The following is a 15629-nucleotide window of genomic DNA, read 5'->3' as shown; positions in this document are numbered from 1 at the left end:
CTTAGAGCCGTAGAATATTGTTATTATCATTATCTAATCTAAGGCATATATTATGTTTAAACAATTTAAAAAAAGTTGTTTAATCTAGCAGTCATTAATTTCAAAGGGTAATCGTCTGAAATGATTTATTGGGGCCACTTGTTTAAATTAAAAGACTAAAGGAGAGATTAAAGTAGTTAAAAAAAGTACCAATAGGCTTAGGATATTTCCCGAAAAATATCAGTTAATTTCTTTATTACGTTTATACTTAATATAAAAGTATATTTGCGTTGTTTAAATTCAGGAAAAAAAAAACTAAGAAATTAATCAATTTGTTTGTTGTAAATATGGACATACAATTTTAATAATATAATAGTATCTTTTACCCTGAAAATTTCATTCGAATCATTAAAAATACTTGGAAGAAAATTGTAATAAATCGAAAGATTTTTAAGACTTAAACACCCTGTAGCTTCGAAACAAAGCAGAATCGGATCTATGTTGATATAAAATAAAATAAATCTTATTTTTACGTGAGGAATCTCTCCACGACAGATGGTACATGTTTTTTGAAACACCCTGTATAAAAATAAGTAGAAAAAGTTCGTATAAATTTATCTCTGTAGATGGCTTTGTTTCGGAGACACAGGGTGTAGAAATTTTATTGAATCATTGGTCATATTAAAATGAGTTAAAAAATATTAATCTCCACACACAGAATTATATTTAAGATAATTTTTTCCTGGAACTACTATAAATATATTAAATAAATCAAAAATTTCCACTTTGAGAGTGTTATTCCACTGTTTTTCTAAAAATACTTCCATATCTTTAAATGGCTTTTATCTTTTTGTTTCTTTCATTTTCAAAAAAAGATTGATTATTCTTCCCCCTTGATCAAAGTAAATAATTACTTTCAACCTTCATGTCTTAAATTAGAAATAAAAACAACCTGACAAAATAATTAAACTGATTTGTTCTAATCAATTTTTCTCAATTATTTATTATCTAATATCAAATAATACATTAATAAGGAACAAAGATATATAAAAATATTTTTTGTAATGATCTTAAATCACTAAACAGAGGTTTATATTGCAATATAATTATTCTAATTATAACATAAATTCTCTAAGATGTCCTAGTACTTTAACAGTTTTTCCAACAGATATTTGATCGAAATTCTGAGGTTCTAGTCTAAAAACTAGATTCTTATACTTTATTCGATATTTTAAAATATTTGAATAATGGTAATTGGGGGCGTAAAGTTTTTGTTTTATAGTTTACCCGGTAGATGGCAATACAGTCGAATTTTAAATATAGTTCAGTAATTTTACAGCAGATGTCGCCACGGTCGGTATAGAGTACAGATATTTACACACAGATGGCACCACTAGTCTTTAGTTATATAATCCAACTACCACTTCATAGATGGCGCCAGTAGTTTTAAAGATTGTATTAGGGTTCTTAATATATAGATGGCGCCACACGTTTGTAATAAATTTTTGTTAAAGCTTTTACCAAATAGATGGCGCCACAAGCTGTGTTAATAAATTAGTTCCAAAATTCCCCACGAAAAAATTGTAGAGGTCGCTGAACGCAATTTTTTTGACGTTCATTTGTTTTTTTAACCTACTTGTTTTTTATTTATTTACCTTTTTACTTTTTATATTAAATTAATTAATATCTTTTGTTAGCCTCATAAAATTTAAACCGAACGTTGATATTTTGCGGAATATAGATTCAGAGAAATGTATAACAATAAATTAACTTAGTTATATAACACAGGTATTATACGTTTTTTATTCTATCTAATGTGTCTTTACAATACATATTTTACCAGTCAGAGCGTAATATATATTTATATTAGTAATTATTTTCAGTTTTACTTTGATTTTAATGGAAGAATTTGAGAATAAAGCTCTCCAACGAAGGACAAAGGCAGTGATATCAGAATTGAATGGATGGCAAGCGATTCCAAGTCTTTTACAAGGTGTTGAGCAATAATGGTACTAAACATTTAAGTGAGTCATGTTACCTGTTCATGTTAAATGATTTTTAAAAGAATATTTTACAATATAGCACTAGTTTTATGTTTTATATAATATACTGTTGTATTTTTAAGGAAACATTGGTATCCATATCTTGAAGTATGACCCATTAATTGAAGATATTTTATTATCAACATCTTCTTTGGGTATGGATAGCTGGAATTTGTGTTCAATGCCAGAGTCAAAGCCTTATAAGTTGGTGCAAATGGCTTGAAATTTGCATTAAATAGAGTTATAGCAGTGCCGATTTAAAGGAATCCATGATTAATGCAACTAAAGGTTAGTTAATGTGATATAATTGTTTCTCTTGCATAAGTTTATTTCTAGTTACATTGTAAGTGTTATGTATAGGGCCAATATAGAATATACATACATATATGTATATTATACTTGGTGTAGTATGAAATCCTTTGACTATAATACCTATTTTTATCGATCTATTTATTGAAACTAGTAGCACTGTATCAATTTCTTTTTTGTCAGAGTACTGTATTTAATATATTTGCTAATAATTTTTATGTGTTTTTGAACTACTATTAGTTTTCTATAAAATTAACTATAGTTTTATTATGATTTTTTAGGCAGTATGAGTAACCTTCATCGAAATTCGTACTTTACTTTGCATCATACTTCTTTGGATTGTCTTGAATAAACTGGTCATCAGAATTACACAAATATGTTGCCGACTGCAGAATTTCTTACCAGAGAAGATGTATTAGAGAAGATTTCTAAGAACATAGAGAGAATTATATGGGTAAATTTGTTTATAAATTGTTGTACTATTCTGGTAATGTTAAAAAAAGAAGAATATTTATTTTTGTTTTAAAAAAAATAAGGCCCAAAAATTAATTAAATACAATATTCAAAATGTTTGATAATTTCTATTAATGAAATTTTAATAATATAATCTATGACATAAAAACTTGAACAGTAGGTGTTTTTTGATAAATATGTTTAGAAGAATTATAAAATGTTATTATAGTTGTCATCTCTAAGTCAACTATGACGTCGTTTTTTTAATATCAGCTTAATACAATAAAATACGCTTTTTATCTCTAGTATATACAGAGTGAGCATATATTTAAACGACGTCAAATGGGCTGGGAATGGCAATCGCTGATAATTTTGCCGAGGACAAGCTCTAGACGTCGTGTCGTTTACTTGGCCCATACTTTTTTTTATTTTTTAATGGCGCTTGCTACCAGTTTACAGGTTACACTAAATTACATGTCTCTTTCATAAAATTATTTACAGTAAATTACGCTAGACTGCATGGTATATACAAGGTGTGTCAAAAATATATTTTTTCGTCAATATTTTAAATGCAACACTCTGTATTTTGTATTATAATTACAACAACACACATTAAATACCGTATGATCGAATAAAAACGGCGTCCAGTTGGCTTGGAAATGACGATCGATGGCATTTCCTATATAAATTTACATATAAAATGACAGCGATCTTCATTTCATAGCCATCGCGGACGCCGTTTTTATTCGATCATACGGTACTTTAATTATAATAACTACAACACAGTTTCTATCCTGTATATTATGCTTGTAACCAACAAGACACAGACTGTTCAATTTAAAATAGTAAAGAGAAATTCGCCATATAATTATGACTCACTCTGTATATACTAGTTACGAAAAAGCGTATTTTTATTGTATTAAGTTGATCGGAAAAAAAACGACGTCAAATGGGCTGGGAAATGACAATCGATGATAATTTTGGCGAGGAAAAGCTCTAGACGTCGTTTACTTGGCCCATACTTATTTTTATTTTTTAATGGCGCTTACTACCAGTTAGCAAAAAAAGGGCGGCTAGTTGGATTGGAAACGACGATCGATGACATTCCCCGTAAAATTTCACATAATATAAAATGACAGCGATCTTTATTTCGAAGCCATCTCTGACGCCTTTTTTTCGATCGTATGGTACATTTCTTCGGCAAGTGTGAGAGGTCATTAAGTTTCGAAAAAATAAAATAAAAATTCCAGGTCCGTATTAAAAAAAATAAAGTTGATGATGGTTCCAAAAAAAATGAAACGTTTTAAGTGACTTCTGACGTCTCCAAAGGATAAAGCTAAAAAGAGTTTCTTTGAAAATGTGTTTGTAGATTTTTTCTAATTATTTGAGCCACCCTGTACCATTTCTTGCCATTTTCCAGATCCAAATAGCGATATTTGAATTTGAAACATCCGGTATATAGTCCCGAAAGTTCACGTTTTGATTATAAAATCTAGAAAAAAAAATGTTTTCGTGTTTTAAAATATCTAATTTCTTTTTTTTTGTTACAGATACAGAACTTCTGGTTACTCTGCAGCGAAGAAGGACAGCTCACACACAACTTCAGGCTTGTACAGGAGCTACACGACAGATCAGTCTACTTCGATAGAATAGACAGCGTCTACAGCCAGAATCTCAGCACAATATATAATACCTAGTTATTGTGTTTCTATGTGATAAAATATTTAATATAATTTAAGACTAATAATATTGTGAAATAATAAAGGACTATTTATTTTTAACACTGTGTATAATTTATTTCATCTACCTTCTATTTATTCCAAAAATTTCATTATAAACTAATTAATAATAACTCAATATACTTTAGAAAACTTTTGAATAAATGGCGCATGTAACTGCCTGCTCCTGGTAGCGAAAAATACCTCCTAGCTTTTATGTGCTCCTGGTACAAATTTAAGAATTTAATTCTCTATCTAACATTATTTAAATATCTTGACTAAATGGCGAATGCACCTCTTACTCCTGGTACCGAAAAATACCTCCTCGCACTCATATGTTCCTGATACAAATTCAATTTTTCTCCGCTTTTGACAAAACCGACCAAAAATAATTTCGACCTGGCAAAAATTGGACGACCCGACCAACGAGTTAGAATGAGTTAGTTTTTTTCGAAAAACGGCCATAACTTCTAAACTATAAGGGCTAGAAAGGAACGGAGGGCGGCATTCGATTCGCCTTTCAACCCTCTATAAGGGTGCATAATTAGGGCGCGATCGGAGACAAAAAAAACTTTTGGGCAAAAATGAAGGAAGGTTAACCCCTTACCTCATTTTTCGCCAAACTTTTTTTTTGTTTCCGATCGCGCCCTCGTTTTGCGCCCTTATAGAGGGTTGAATTGCCTATCGAAAGCCGCCCTCCGTTCCTCTCTAGCCCTTATAGTTTCCGAGATATTAAGGGTTGAAGTTTGGAAACGAGTTCGAAGTGCTAGAGATAGCAGAAATATCGTTGAAAAATGCTTTATTTATGTGTGGTACTAAATTTGCTCCTTATCTCTTCAAACTTATGCGATCCTGATAGAAATCGTCGATTTTGGACGAGTTTTAAATATTTTTGTGCGATTTTGGTCAAAAGTTGAATTTTCTCGGATTTGTATCAGGAGCACATAAGAGCAAGGAGGTAGACTTAAAATTTTTCGTTCAATTTTTTCAAAAAGTCTTTGCAAAAAGTTGAAATATCAGGGACTTGTATCAGGAGTACATAAGAGCGAAGAGGTAAATAAATATTCTTTTGAGTCAAATGAATACTTTTTCTCTTAAATTAAATTCTGGATTTCTATCTGTTTAGTTTATGCCAGTTTTAAAAATAAAACAAGTTTTAATCAAAATATTTCATTTATTAAAAACTAATAAATATACCACCATAAATGCATAATATAAATTCAACACACAATATAAATTCATATAAATAATTAAAAAAAACGTAAGCCGATGGTGGAAGGAACCATGACCTGTTTAGCCTTTGGAATGATGCTGAATCTGAAACAAAAAAAAATAATTTCATTAGTTGACTGGACAAAATTTATCTGGTAAATTTTATTAATCGTTAATTCCTAGGTAACCTGACGCCGTTTTTTTTTCGATCACACGGTATAAAGTAGCAAAAATATAATCAAAAAATGTCTGTTACTTCTTTACATACGGAGTGATTACTACCGTATGATAAAGAAAAAACGGCGTCAAGTTACCTTAGAAATCCTGACTGATGATATCTTAGTATATGAAAATTATATGCTAGATGTTATCGATCATGTCAACAAAGCAGCATAAGTACCGTATGATCGAAAAAAAACGGCGTTCAGTTGGCTTGAAAATGCCGATCGATGACATTTCCCATATAATTTTACAAAGAAAATGACAGCGATCTTCATTTCATAGCCATCGCTGACGCCGTTTTTTTTTCGATCATATTGTACTATATGATCAAAAAATATTATAATAGAACAGGCTTTAAATGTTCATACAAATTGCATTATAGTACCGAAAAAAAAGCATCAAGTAATTGTAAAATTCTATGTTATAGATATTATCGATCGTCATTTTCAAGGTAACTTAACGCCCGTTTTTTTTTAGATCACACATTATATACCAAAGCAGAATAAGTATTAAATATTATATATCATTTAAACATAATATTACAAAGTAGACTTAAATTGATAATACATACAGACTGCATAGTACTGTATGACTGAAAAAAAGCGACGTCAAGTTACCTTAGAAATGACGATCGCTGACATTATATTTGTAAAATTACATGGTGGATGTTATGAAACACACTTTCCAAGACAACTTGACGCATTTTTTTTCGAAGTATTGTGAATATGATCTAAAAATCGGCATCAAGTAACCTTAGAAATGACGGTCGATCACATCTTATATGACATCATTTCCGAGGTTTCTTGACACCGATTTTTTTTTGACATAAGTTATATAAAAAGCAGCGCAAGTATTCTGTGGTATTATATAATTATATGATCAAAAAATACCGTATGATCGAAAAAAAAGGGCCTCCAGTTGGCTTGGAAATGACGATCGATGACATTCCATAATATATAATTTTACATATAAAATGACAGCGATGTTCATTTCATAGCCATCGCTGACGCCGTTTTTTTTTCGATCATACGGTATTATAACAGAGCAGCAGACTTAAGATGCCATTACATATTGAGTGTATATGGTATATACGATCTAAAAAAAGGCGTCAAGTTACCTTAGAAATTACGATCGATGATATTTTGTATAATTATGTTGAATCTTATCCATGGTCATTTCCGAGGTAATTTGACGCCGATTTTTTTTTCACATACCTTATATACAATACAGCGAAAGTATTATATGATCAAAAAATGATAACAGAGTAGAAATGTGTGTATAGTACCGTGTGATCGAAAAAATGCGGCAAGTTACCTTAGAAATAACAATTGATTATCGTTATCGATCGTCATTTCCAAGCCAACTCAGACGCCGTTTTTTTGTTTGGTACAATATGATCAAAAAAAAAACGGCGTCAGCGATGGCTATGAAATGAAGATCGCTGTATTCGCTGTCATTCTATATGGATATGGGAAATGTCATTGATCGTCATTTTCCAGCCAACTGGAGCCGTTTTTTTTCGATCATACGGTACTTTACAGTCTTAGTAAGAAACAAATGTTATTTTAATCTGCAAAAAAATATATCATATTCATATGATCAAAAATAATTATAACAAGTTCAGGCTTTATATTCTTTGGTACTGCGAACTGAATGATACCTAAACTGTAACAATTTAACGATAAATAAAATTATACACAAATCAGCCAAATTTGATCAAAAAATGTTAAAATAGAGTAGACTTTAAACAGGCTTTAAATACCCTAAAATATTAATTGAATGTCATGATTGAATGTTATTTGTATTTTTATATTCCCTAATACAAACTGAATGTTTTTTAGATTGCAACAATTTTACAACATCATAAACAAAACAGAATAATACAATAAAACATTGGATACATTAACATAGCTACATATATAAAAATATACTTTTAAGATAAATTTACAAAAGACAGAGTAAAATATGCATCATAAGCAGTGCCATAACATATCAATTATGTTAGAATATATACTAAATATATTCAGTATATCTTTATTATGCTCATTCTATTTACCTTTAGATTATTTTTCCATACATAAGCTTCATAATTCTACTGCTCTCTTGTATATCTTTATCAAACTGACCCTTTTGAGTAAGAAATCCTACAACAAATTAATAAAAAAATAAAGGCTTTACTATTTAAACTATAAAAAACCTACTCTTGATATTACGTAGTCAATCCTTCTTGATGTCTGTTTTATCGTCTTCAGATAAAGTGAGAATCAAACCAAAAATAATAAAAGACATTCCAATCCACCAGTACAATGAGGTCACCTCCTTGAATAAAACAAAACCTAGCACGGCCTAAAACAACATAAAAATAGTGTTATTCGTCTGTGTTATATGAATTATTCAATTTACTTACCGAACAACAATAGTTTGATGACGAACTCACTACTGTAGCTACTAGAGATGTGTTAGATTGATGTAGGGCTTTCACAAACAATGTCCAGACGCCTGCATTACATAATATCATGGCCCCAAAACATATTATACGTAGTATCAGGTAATTCTGTAAAAAACATGAGTTGTATCTACATTTTGTTTACTTAATATCACTTTTTTTTACTTACTTCCAGTTCTGATAAACCGGCTAATTTTCCAAAAGCACCTGCTGTTGCAGCACAACATCCTGCAAGAAATGCGTAATGTATTTTCATTTAAAATATGAATAATACTGGAACAAAATAATTACATAATTAATAAAAAAATTATAAAAAAACAATTAATTATATAGGCAACTAATAAAACATGCGGATATTTTACTGGTTGCCTGTAATAAATAATTCTTCTATTTATAAATAGACAGCGAAGCCTATTAAGTGTTAAGGCCCAAAAAAAAATTAAGAAGATGAAATTAACAAGACAAGTGTCAAACCTACTGGAAATGGCGGTATTTTGATAAATTATTTAAAAAAAATTAGGAAATATCTGCCAGAATATCATCATAATGGAGGAAACATATGAAAAACTTGAAGAACTGATAAAGGACGATGATAAAATTGTAAGTTACCCTTTTATAGCTACGAAATATCCTTTAGAAACTAAATATTTAAGGTAACAGTTCCGTCGTTTGCTTGGGAAACAAACACACCTGAAAATGAGGCAAGAGAAATTATTGAAAAGTTTATTGCAGTCCATGATGAAGAGGAACAAATCCAAGTAACTTATGTGTTGGTTGGTACAAAGAAGGGAGAACATGGTACCTCAGTTGTATTGGTGCGAAAGAAAGATTTACATGATGTGGCAAAGCTGTTCGAAGATGGTGTTCAAAAAGTTGTTTTCAGTATACAAAAGGCGAAATCAGTGGATTGGAATGTTCTGGCTTTGGCAGAACCAAGTGCTGAATTATGCAGTGATCCCATGTAAGTTTTTTGTGTTTTGAAATTATAAAGACATTCAAATTAGGTCTTTTAGAAAGGGATCTGTTATTGGTAAAAACTGCATAAAAAGAGTGTTAAAAAAGAAATTGTTAGCACCATTGCCAACAGGGACAATTAAAGGAAAGGGTTCAATATTTGCAAAACAACCAAATAAGGAAATAAAGTCAGAAGAAAAAGTTGAAGTGAAAAAAGAAACTACTAGCAATGAGAACAATAAAAATAAGGTACATGCATGTATTTTATACGGTTTACAACTTTATATACAATCATTATTCTAGACAAATCAACAAGGATCTATTTCAAATATGTTTGGTAAAGCAACTGAAAATAAAAAATCCGAAGAGAAAGATGAAAAACCTCTAAAAAAGCTCACCACAAATTCAAGTCAACCCAAAAAGAATTCTATTATGAACATGTTTGGAAAAATACCACCCAACAAAGTAAAAGAACCCAAGAAAGAGATTGAAAATGAAGAGAAACAACCGATAAAATCAGAAACAAAGTCTGATATTTTCGATTCAGATACAGAGGAGGAGATTATGAAGGATTTGGAGATGATTGAGGAGCAGCCAGTAAATAAAAAGAATGTACCAAATAAAAAAGAATCAAATTCAAAGTGTAGTCAGAAAGAAGTATCTAAAAATAATCCCAAAAAGAGAAGAGCCAAAAATAGTGGTGAAGGTGAAAAGAAACGTAGAAGAATTATTGTGGAAAATGATTCAGATAGTGGTATGTAAAGTCTTTTTTTCATAAAAAGTGTCAAGAAAATGATATCAATTTTAGATATATTTGATTCGGATAAATCTGATATAGATTTAGTTGAAAAATCAGATGAAGAACCTGTAGTTGTGAAACCTGTCGAAAAACCTCCTAAAAACAAGAAAAGAAAAACCGTAGAGAGGACATACCAAGATGAAGAAGGCTTTTTGGGTAAAAAATATATTAAAATTGTCAATATTTGTTTTGATTTTTTCTATTTTACAGTGACTCAAACTGAGTATGTCTATGTATCAGCATCGGAAGAAGAAAGTGAACCTATTAAAAAACCCATAGAAGTATCAACTAAGCCAAAACTAGAGAAAAAACAGAGCAGTAATTCTGAGAATGATGTTAGTCCCAAGAAAGGAGCTAAAAAAGGGAAGAAAAATAATTTAAAGAAGACTCCTTCAGGCAATCAGACATCTCTGATGAACTTTTTTAAACCTAAATAATTATTATTTATTGTTTATAATAAAATTATCAAATATACAATAGAATTATAAGTCTATTCCTTTATATAATCTGTCAGCGTAAGGTTTCCCAAGGCCTAGACTGATTTTTTCAGTAGGTTCTTCACCTAAAAATTGATTTTGATTTATTTTATTCAAAATAAAGTTGAAATAATATAGTACATACCTTCTTTAGCAATCTTGTATTTCAAATTTTTACTGATTTTGTTGTAGGCAATAGGTAGTTCCAAGTCTTCTTTTTTGGGAGTCGTACCCAGTGCTGAGTGTTCCTTAATAATGAGTTTTTTTATTAGTGGAGGGAATTCCATGGTTCTGGGCAATATTCGTGTAGCAGTCTCTGTTTTCTCGATATTTTTGCAAAAATTCTCTTCTTCATCTTTTGGAATCAGTTTGTAATCAGGTTTGTAAGTTGTTGATTCCATTAGAATCGGTTTTGGATGTTTTTTACCTCGAAACGTCTTTTCAACAAGCACCCTTACTTTTCTGAAGTTCTAAAAACGAATACGAACGATTTATTTCAAATAAACTAATACAATTAAGTTACTCACGTCTAGGGATTCATTTTCAGGCTTTGGCAATGTCTCCACCTTCAGAATTTTGATAAACGATGGTTCTGGATATCGTTCAAATCTACCTCGAGTAATTATACGTCCTACTCCGAAATTTTTCAGATTTCCTACGATCTCCCATATCGTTTTACCTCGAAAATCGTATTTCTTTCCTATATATTTAATAGGCATTTCTATTTCTTTAAAATTACCTAGAAAAAAAAAAATTAAAAAGTAAGGTTAATTCTTTTAGATCTTCTCTTCAATAGCTGTGTCCTTAACTACGGTCATATACATATTTTTTTTTTAATATGTATATGACTACTCTCTATGCCTACAATTTCAATAAGAAGATTATCATACTGTAACCCAACTTTTCAGAATTCTAACCCTACTTTTTTTGATAATTTTCATAACTTTTTAACACGAAAAAAAGCCGGAAAATGACTGAACCAGTAAGTAAAGACGCCCTTCAAGTTCTTAACATGGAATTACCATCGTACGTGCCCGTGTCAACGTTCACGGCTGCTCGTATAAAAGAGATTCAGACCATGCGAAAGGCCATAAAGGAGACTACGGGAGTGAAAATGGCATTCCAAAAGCTGCCCCAGCATATGAGAAGACGTGCCATGGCTCACGACGTGAAGAGATTGCCAAGGAGGCTCAGAGAAATCCACTCAAATCAAATGAAAAAGTCCGGTTTACCACCAAAGTCTAAACGACCATCTAGGAAGTATCGAAGGAGACCGTATAACTTGTTGAGTGACTATGCTCGGAGAAGGATGAGAGTTAAGTGGTTAAACACGCATATTTGGCACGCAAAGCGGTAAAATATTTATTTAAATAAATCTTTATATTTATAAGCTGAATATATTCATTTTAGATTTAAAATGATCGAGAAATGGGGTTACAAACTACCTTACAGGCCGTGTGACAAGGCTTTCAGAGCTTGTTACAGAGCAACGAAGCAACACTGTTTGTTACAAGACATTTCCTATAATAGAGTTGTTGAAATAAATGGAAAATATGAATATTTGTCTGAAAAATTAACAAAATTAAATGATACTACTATGGGACTTAGCTTTAGGGCAAAATGTTTTTCTGAAGGTATATTTTTTCTATATTTACATACAAGATTTGAAAGAATTCTCAATTATAGGTAAAAAATATGGGACAGTGTTGGTATTTCAGCCAGAAAATGATAAAGAAACTTATAGAAAACCAGTGGGACAAATACAATTTCTTTGGAGAAGTTTTTGTGATAATAATTCTAGTTGTTTATGGATTTTCATCCATCCAGCATTTTATAGTGAACTTTTAAATATTTTAATAAGTTTATTTGAACTAAAACTAACAAACATGGACATAGACAGTCAATTAAACAATATTCCTCTCTATGAAGGACCAGAGAATGTTACACTGAAAGAACTTGAATTTGAACTAAGTAAAATTAGACTTACAGGCCCTCTTTCAACAGCTGTTTTAAAAAAAACTTTAAAAACTGTAAGTTTTGATGAATTAACTGATAAACCAATCTGGTTCAAGGACTCTAACATTGAAAGTCTAAAAGAACAAAATAAACTGTTTGAAAACCTTTCAAATATAAATGTCTTGCCTCCTAATTTAGTATTTTCAACCATTGTGCATGATCCAAGGTTTAATTTCCCAAAAAAACGCACCAAAGCTGAACTAGAATACTCACAAATGGGCGATATAGAACCATATCAAAAAAATATCTCTTTAAGCCCTCTATGGAACCAAGAAGTTAGAGCTCTTCTGAAGGAGAATAAAACTTCTAATGCTAAAATAAATGAGATAAGAAGTGAACTTTTGGTGCCAGGTTCAGATTTACCATCTAAAGGTGAAATGGTACCGGTTATACTGTTATGGAGGCATGGCACTAGATCAGGGAGGCAATCAGGTTGGGATATTATACTGCCATCTTGTTGGGCACAGATATTTTTCATAGGCTTTAATATGTGGGGTGGTAGGGCTGGAGGACTTAGAGAAACAGAGTCAATAGCTTTTGAGGAGTCTCAGGTTGATATTTTGCCTCCTGATTCACTGGCAGGTCAATTAGAAGAAGCACTGCAAGAAGAAGAATGCAAGGATACGTATTTTAGGTTAGTAGAATCTAGAATCTTTGTAAAAACACTCCATTCTCAAGGTTGCCAGATCAAACTTTGCAAATTACCAAGATCACTGATTCAAAGTTCCATAGAATTTCTGTATGGCAGGTAACAATAATAATAATTTTTAAAGAACAATGAACCACAGGATGTTTTTTTAACTTTACCAGATTATTTTAAACTTTCTTAAAAGCAAGGTGTTCTCAAAAAAAGTAATGTTAAAGTTGTCAGTTTTTTGAATGCAGAATTGGGTTCAGATTTTACTATTTTTATTTGCAGCACTATGCGGTGTTGTCTTGTTATTTCCTATTTACTAAAACTTTTGCTAAAAACAGTATATCAGAAAAGTTGTTAAAACTTTGAGTGAATTTAATTTTATTAATACTTAGTTATATTTTCCTAAATACCAAGGATAACAGGATAAATTGGTGAACAAAAATTCACATTATCTTATACAGATTTTTGCTGTATTATATTACCTTTTCAACATTGAGCTGGCTTTGATAAAAATTTAAAAAAAATTGTTAGAACTTTGCTTACTAGGTATATTCTTAAAAATTTTGTGTAATATTATTTTATATGTTTTTTAATTATTTTCTGCAGGTTACCCCCAAATAAAAGAACAAGTTATGCAAGATTTAGTATAGTATCTCCTTTTAAATGTCAGTGGAGCTTGTTAGTAAAAGATTGGAGTAACAAAGACGATTTTTTTGTACTGAGAGACAGGATTTTACTGAAAAATATTAAGGTAATGTATTAAACATTTTTTTTTACTTATAAATAATAAATTAATAATTACTTACCTAGGAGTATTTTATCAACAAGTCAAAGAGACTGTCCAGACCAATTGTACCCGAAAATTGTTTGGTTCCTGTTGAAATTTTGCCTGTAAAAAAAGGCAAATGTAAGGATTTTGCTGTGATTTGTCTGCCAAAGAGCGAAGATTACAAAGTGGACCCTGTGGAACCCAAATGTAAAGATCCTAATTTGAAAAAAAGAAATTTAATGAGGAAAACACATAAATTAATGCTTAAAAGAATGATAAAACGAAGAAAACGAGCAAGAAAAGCAGGAAAGGTTAGTATTGTAACTTATGATCACTTGATTGTGACAAAATTTGAAAAAAATCAGCTAAATAGTTATATTTTGATAATAAGTTGAATAATAGCATTTATTTGTTATAATTTATATTATTAACACAAGTATCGAAAAAAAAAACGGTGTCACAGTAACCTTTGAAATAATAATCAATTATAATTTCTGTGATTTCTGACCCTTATATGTAATTTACAGATAAATGACATAAAAACTTGCAAAAAAAAAGAATTTGAGACACATTCTTTAAAGAAACCGACGCTTACTGTCGCTTCTGTAAAGCTACCATGACGCCGTTTTCATTCATTGAGAGTATTTTTTTGTATTTTAGCCTATTATAAAAACAGATACAGCCTTATTAGAGACATACAAGTCTGAAATGAGGAAGCTATGGTTACCTGAGGCACAGAGCGTTAAAAATTCTTGTTCAAGAAATATCCTAGGCTTTGTTAAAAAAGGTGGTTATTGTTATAGTTCAGGCCAATCAAAAGGCTTGGGATATGTCATAGGAGCAGCATTAAATACTTTAGGAAGACGGATTTTCCGAAATAAAGTATTAGTTAGGAATAATAACTCAAGACAGTATAGATTGGCAGTTCTAAATGTTATAGTTGAATAAAATAAGAGTGTTAAAATTATTGTACATTTTTATGATTAAGGAGAATTTGTTATATTTGGTTTAAATATATGTTTAATAAAAAAAAACATATTTTTTATTAATGGTAGTTTTACTGGATATAGTGGTTAATACAGAGATTTTATTTTAATATGAATAAGTTTATTGTCTTCTTTTAATAAATTATTCTACTGCTTTGTCAGTATTGTTGGTTGCATAATAACCAGTAATTGAATATTTCTGATACATTCAGTCTTTATTTAAACAATTTGGTTTTCTCAGTTGCTATATTGTTCAAAAATATCATAGATTAATATTTAACGTTTCTATATCCAGATATAACGAAGTTTTATTATAATTTTTCATTCCTTACTTTATTCCCCAAAGGGATTACAATTTTAAAGTACTTCATATAATTATAATTTAATATTTCATGTTTTTAGACTCACTTTTCAGACTAATTTTTTACCTCCCCATTTTATACCCTAACGGAATAATTTTACTTACTAAATAAACTTTTAAATTTCACTTGCTAAATCTTATACCAGATAATACCAAATTTTTATACAAACTTTTATTTTCCATTTTACTCCCTAATGGGACACATTTTTCTAAAATCATTCTGATGCACAAACTACTGTCAATTAAAAGA

The 15629-nt window shown here is 30.3% G+C and overlaps 3 protein-coding genes and 1 long non-coding RNA gene across 5 annotated transcripts; 3 read left to right on the top strand and 1 right to left on the bottom strand.

Moving 5' to 3' along the window:
- The first annotated feature begins 745 nt into the window (after positions 1 to 745).
- On the top strand, positions 746 to 4564 carry LOC115874379. Its single transcript, XR_004048831.1, has 5 exons — positions 746 to 1767; positions 1863 to 2003; positions 2105 to 2309; positions 2612 to 2784; positions 4334 to 4564. It is a non-coding gene; the product is annotated as an uncharacterized LOC115874379 (long non-coding RNA).
- A 4241-nt stretch (positions 4565 to 8805) lies between these two features.
- On the top strand, positions 8806 to 10596 carry LOC115874869 (neurofilament heavy polypeptide-like). 2 transcript variants are annotated; one of them, XM_030890175.1, is made up of 6 exons: positions 8806 to 8981; positions 9035 to 9342; positions 9395 to 9584; positions 9639 to 10089; positions 10174 to 10290; positions 10345 to 10596. In XM_030890175.1, the coding sequence occupies exons 1-6, from the start codon at positions 8928 to 8930 to the stop codon at positions 10569 to 10571; spliced, it is 1347 nt and encodes a 448-aa protein (XP_030746035.1). In that variant the 5' UTR covers positions 8806 to 8927; the 3' UTR covers positions 10572 to 10596. The 2 variants fall into 2 exon arrangements, with proteins under 2 accessions (XP_030746035.1, XP_030746028.1); XM_030890168.1 differs by having other exon boundaries at positions 10144 to 10290.
- Positions 10511 to 14152, bottom strand: LOC115874878. Its single transcript, XM_030890179.1, has 4 exons — positions 14070 to 14152; positions 11138 to 11349; positions 10756 to 11080; positions 10511 to 10696 (listed from the first exon to the last, which is right to left on the bottom strand). Exons 2-4 carry the CDS (start codon positions 11327 to 11329, stop codon positions 10617 to 10619), a joined length of 597 nt encoding a protein of 198 aa, XP_030746039.1. The 5' UTR covers positions 11330 to 11349; positions 14070 to 14152; the 3' UTR covers positions 10511 to 10616.
- LOC115874856 (ribonucleases P/MRP protein subunit POP1) lies at positions 11514 to 15080 on the top strand. Its single transcript, XM_030890158.1, has 6 exons — positions 11514 to 11963; positions 12021 to 12244; positions 12297 to 13260; positions 13870 to 14014; positions 14074 to 14343; positions 14693 to 15080. Exons 1-6 carry the CDS (start codon positions 11581 to 11583, stop codon positions 14978 to 14980), a joined length of 2274 nt encoding a protein of 757 aa, XP_030746018.1. The 5' UTR covers positions 11514 to 11580; the 3' UTR covers positions 14981 to 15080.
- The last annotated feature ends 549 nt before the right edge of the window (positions 15081 to 15629 follow it).

This window comes from Sitophilus oryzae, unplaced genomic scaffold (assembly GCF_002938485.1).
Source record: "Sitophilus oryzae breed Bouriz unplaced genomic scaffold, Soryzae_2.0 scaffold_1018_pilon_pilon, whole genome shotgun sequence".
NCBI lineage: Eukaryota > Metazoa > Arthropoda > Insecta > Coleoptera > Curculionidae > Sitophilus > Sitophilus oryzae.
The sequence above is the reverse complement of the archived record's forward strand: the minus strand, read 5'-3'. Positions and strand labels throughout refer to the sequence as shown.